Genomic DNA, 5242 nt, shown 5'->3' with positions numbered 1-5242 from the left:
ATATTATATAGATTATTATTTTGATTAGTAAAATTTCTCTTAAGATGGGCCAGTTTTAAATTCACCCCATCATAATCTACGATCGAAACTTGACTAAATTTATTGGTTTTTCTGAAATTAACAGTGGAATTGAATTATAGTAATATTTGGGGGCCATATTGGAATTTCCGAAAGAGATCCGAAGTTCGGCATTTCGTCAGTCCCGTGAGTGTCGGATTTAGGGTCCTATTCTTCATTTTCTGTTCGCTTAATTTACAATTGCCAAGGCGCTAAATAGATTTCTATCTTGCGATTTTTCCTTAAGCTGGGGGTGGATACAAGATGCATACCTTTTAAATTTTCTCCTTATGCGATGTTTTTTTAAAATTATTATTTCGTTTATTTATTTTCTTACAGGCTGCTGCCGAAAGTTTGCTAAGAATTGGCGATGTTCTGCAGTAGATCGCGATACGGGCGAATATTTCGTCGACTTCGTTATTAATTTTTTTTAATAGTCTTTCTCTCAGAAAATTATTTCATCTTGAATAACTTTCCTTGTCAAATTTTTTTGCTACAAAAAAATATTTCGTCGGAAGCACCGCTGCATCGAAAACGCCGCATGTAGGAAAAAAACAACTTTTTTTTCGATAGCGCCGCGGCTCTTCCGCCGAAAAATACGGTACTTCCTTCTTCTATGACTTTCCACACGCTAATGGGGAAAGCATGTGAAGAACTCTCTACCTATAGGTAGAGAGTTCTGCTCTACGCCACCTGCAGCCCATTTCGATCGCCAATATCAAAGATTTAACATTAATTTTTTCCTTATTTAACACGAAGTACTATTTTTGAGTTGCATCTATTTTGACGAAAACCGTTATAATTTTCAGACAATTGGTCCTATCGTATAGCGATTGGTCTTGTTCCACACAGAGCAAAAAAATTACAGAGGAAAATATACTTACATATTCAGATAGTTCCCGGAGAGCAATGTAAAGTATATACATAAGCACGTGTCAAAAGTAGTACTTTTTATTCATAAAAACTCTTTCAACTTTTGAACAATAGGTTTTTTTCAACTGTATATAGTCACATTTTATTCAGCGATAAAGTAATATATCGAAAAGTATGTCTCACTTGCTTGTCAAAAAGAAATTCTATTCTCCCCGTCAAATCATCCTCATTTCCCACAAAAGGAATCAGCGTACAGAGGAGATTAAGAGAGTTTTCAGGTATGATTTAAAATAGCAATACCTTCAGTCGAAAAGTATCTTGAGTATTTATTGTTCGTAGAAATACCTTTTTTAGCTAAAATTATGTGAATGATTACTCACAGTGAAAGAAAATTATACAATGCAATATTTATTCATTTTAATAAATTTAAAGACAAAAACTATCTTGACGTATAATTGTTTATGCAAAGTGAAAATGTATCATAAGTACTAAATAGTAAAAATTACAGTCTTGGGGTATAAAAATTCTGAATTTAAAGAAAATCCTTTACTAAAAAATTTGAAATTTAAATATAAACAAATATAAACAAAATATATTTGAAATATAAAAAAATGAAGAATGTATTTATTAGACGATTCACTAGTTTAATATATGTTCAAGGGAAAGTGGGAGATTAGCGTATGGAAAAAACAATGATTGAACCCCCCACTTACAGGTCGGTAGGCACGAATTTGGGAAACTTTAATTTCTTTTCATTGTCTGAAAGAAATAGAACTCTATTCAGTATTTCTGAATAGATAATTTAGGCCCAATCTTGGTAATATGCATCTAAATCATCCAGTCAAACATTATTTACATATTTACTCATCTGATTAAGAATGAAGAAATTAAATTAAGCTATCTTTTTTATTGCAGTGTTAAAATTGCGCCGAAAGTAAGACTTTTACTACTACTAACGCCACAAAAGATAAGAGACTGTGGAACTGCAGCACTTTCTGAACGATTTTGCTTTATTCGTGCATGAACCTTTACTTTAACAGAAATAAGCGGCTGTAACCATTTCACTTGTCAAGGTTTCTTAATACGGAGTGTCTATTGCACCGATTATCGGCGCAGTAAAATTCATTTTGCTATCTCACCGATCAAATTTTTAACCAATCATAGAGCGTATCTGTCCACGTGACTCTCCGATTTTTTTTTTTTCAAAAATAATTTAGCTCTGTTTATCGTAGTCAAGGTAGCTACAAATTTTGTAGCATCTTGATTTTCTTCATATGAAGAATAACAAATAGCCATTCATGAATTTGAAAAAGAAAAAAGGACAATCTTCTGGAAGAGAGAAGCGAAAACTTTACAAAATGCTTCAAAGAAATTTAAAAAATTTGATAAGGCTCCGCTGGAATTGAAATACACATGGTGGNCTTTTATAACAATATATCTCTAAAAAACTAAATCAAATTTTCACTTCAAACTCACCAGAATTACATATTAACATTAATATCTTATGAAATATGGCAGATTTGAGCTCAGAAATCATCTAATTTATTTCTTTTATTGAAAACAAAATTATTGGTTTGAAAACATCGCCTGACATGTAGTAACATCGAAAACATGTAGTAAGCAGCTGCAAACTTTTTAACCGGAACTAGAGTAGGTGCCGAGCTCGAGATTGTTATTGTTTACGAGCTCGAGATTGTTATCGTTACAGAGAGCTCGCCGCATTTTACTATACTCTAAATAGCATAATCCTGCAACTTTTCTGTTTCTTTTGTTCTTCACAAATCTAGATAGATATCAGATGTGTACAAGCGTAATATAGTACTTTATTAAAACCCTTGTAACTTCTGAACTAATTGGCTCATTTGACTAAGAGTAAAGAATCTAAATAGTATACAATATGTGACTTGGCTAGATAGCAATTCCAGTAATTTTTGCAATGTTAATTCGTTACTCAAGTTTTGAGTTTGAGTCATCCTTTTCGACACGCTCGAATTGCAATGCGATTCGATTCTATTAGTATTGTTACAAAAATGAGATTTTCGTGACCATTCTTCTAGTTTGAGACTTTTTCGTAACTTTCAAAATTTTCATGACTGATAGACACCCTAGTGTATTTATATTAAGCTGTTTGAATTAACTTCAGGCAGGACGCACTTATATATTTAATTGTGGTATATATCATACCCACCTGGTGACATCAAAACTTCTATAATTCTATTGGTTTATCTAATATATTTATAATCGGGAACTTCCACGCACCCGAGCAGTCCAGACTTAAGGGATCATACTATATTATCTTAAGTAATTTTTTCTCAAAGTAGATCATAAGTCTTAATTGTCTGTCTTTAAGTTTTTGTTTTTTATTTTAAAAAAATTGTGTATCGTTAACTCTTGTGCTGTATGTATTGCAATCTTTCCAAGCAAAATCATACTTTTTTTAGTATAAAATCTATATTGTTTATATTAAACTCGTATTTAAATTCTTTTTATTTTGCTTTATTACTTTTATTAAAAACAGATGAATCCTATATCCATGTATTGTACTCAACGGAATAAAATAAATAAATATAATAAGCATAGAAAATAATTATCTATTAACGTTCACAACGCAAAGAAGATGGCGTTCAAAGTGCTAATCACTAGTATTTGGGTTTTAAGATTTTTACTTCCTACCCGTTTATTAAATGATTATTTTATAATTTAAAAGTAATTATTCTCATTATTTATTAATTTTATAAATAAAAAGTAATTATTCTCATTATTTATTAGTTTATAATTAAAGAGTAAAAATTCTCATTTTTATTTTTGCAGAATGAAATAGATGGCTGATTTATTTTTATTTATCAATCGATGACCTTAACAATATGTCCACAGAAAAAGAAGTCCTTACAAATGACTTGCATAATACTGAAGATGAATCTTTAACCCCTAGTCTTTCAACAACAAGTAGCCTATCTAAGCATTGTAATGTTCACTCTAAAGAAAAATCTTTTTCCTGTGATAAATGCAAAGAAACATTTTTACTGGAAGAACATTTAGCAAATCACAATCTTATTCATTCAAGTGAAAGTGAGTTAAATTTTTCATGTAACATGTGCTGTGAACATTTTATATTAGAAGAACAGTTACAGAATCATTATACTGTTCATTCTAAAGAGAAAACTTTTTCCTGTTACATATGCTGTGAAACCTTTTCACTCGAAGAACATTTAACGGATCATTGCCTTGTTCATTCTCAAGAAAAATCTTTTTCCTGTGATATATGCCAGAAAAAATTCCTGTTAGAAGAACATTTAACAAGTCATTACCTTGTTCATTCAAAAGAAAAACCTTTTTCCTGTGACATTTGTAAGAAAAGATTCTTACACCAATCATCTTTAAATCGTCATGCACTTATTCATACTGGAGTAAAACCTTATTCCTGTGATATATGTGAAAAGAAATTTATTCTTAATAAGGACTTAGTTTTGCATAGTCGTGTTCATAATGAAGAAAAACCTTTTACATGTGATACATGCAATGCAAGCTTTAAGCAGAGAAGTCATTTAATGAGACATTGTCTCTCTGTTCATGCAAAGGAGAAACCTTTTGCCTGTGACATTTGTGATAAAAGTTTTTCTTGTAAAACCTCTTTAAATCGTCATAAATTTCTTCATTCTGGGAAAAAACCTTATTCTTGTGATTTATGTAAAAAAGACTTTATTGAAAAACACTCTTTGGTTATACACAATCGCGTTCATACTAGAGAAACTCCTTATTCGTGTAACTTGTGTGGTAAGACATTTTCGAGAAATAACCATTTAACAAGACATTATCTTGTGCATACTAAGGAAAAGCCTTTTACATGTGACGTATGTAATAAAAGTTTTTATCGTCAAGAAAAGTTAAGATATCACAACACTTGCCATCCTAATCATTGATTAGAAATATTTGAAATTTTATGCAACAATGGGTTAATTTTGTTAACTAATTTAAGTTACACTCATGTTGAGTAAAAGTTTTTTTTTTTAACCATATGCATATAGGATTGCATTTCTATTACTTTTCTATGATTTTTAGAGATATTAATTTTGTCTATGAAATACTGGAAGGTTTTGAAAACTACAGAAGTGTTTATTTTATTCTATTCATGAACTACACTGGTTATCATAAATTAAGGAAAATTCACAAAAATCGCGATAACTCTTTCACGAAAAAGATGTATACTATTTTTAATTCCAGAGTAGTTTTCTGGGGGGAAAAAATGTTTTAACAATTTATTTTTTCATGAAAATTCTATCAATGCAGCTCTGAGCAACTCATAACAGTTTGA

At 30.5% G+C, this 5242-nt stretch overlaps 1 protein-coding gene across 4 annotated transcripts; it reads left to right on the top strand.

Annotated features, from left to right (window-relative positions):
* The first annotated feature begins 2357 nt into the window (after positions 1-2357).
* On the top strand, positions 2358-5061 carry LOC122270057 (zinc finger protein 454-like). Of its 4 annotated transcripts, none has more exons than XM_043045959.2 (2): positions 2358-2546; positions 3742-5061. In XM_043045959.2, the coding sequence occupies exon 2, from the start codon at positions 3795-3797 to the stop codon at positions 4848-4850; it is 1056 nt and encodes a 351-aa protein (XP_042901893.1). In that variant the 5' UTR covers positions 2358-2546; positions 3742-3794; the 3' UTR covers positions 4851-5061. The 4 variants fall into 4 exon arrangements, with proteins under 4 accessions (XP_042901893.1, XP_042901892.1, XP_042901891.1 ...); XM_043045958.2 differs by having other exon boundaries at positions 2358-2580; XM_043045957.2 differs by having other exon boundaries at positions 2358-2740.
* The last annotated feature ends 181 nt before the right edge of the window (positions 5062-5242 follow it).

Source organism: Parasteatoda tepidariorum, chromosome 4 (genome assembly GCF_043381705.1).
Source record: "Parasteatoda tepidariorum isolate YZ-2023 chromosome 4, CAS_Ptep_4.0, whole genome shotgun sequence".
Lineage (NCBI taxonomy): Eukaryota > Metazoa > Arthropoda > Arachnida > Araneae > Theridiidae > Parasteatoda > Parasteatoda tepidariorum.
Note: the sequence above shows the minus strand (reverse complement) of the source record. Positions and strands in the feature narration are given on the sequence as shown.

What these genes read in the sequence shown, in the direction of transcription:
- LOC122270057 (XM_043045959.2), top strand. Translation starts at nt 3,795, where the DNA reads ATGTCCACAGAAAAAGAAGTCCTTACAAATGACTTGCATAATACTGAA.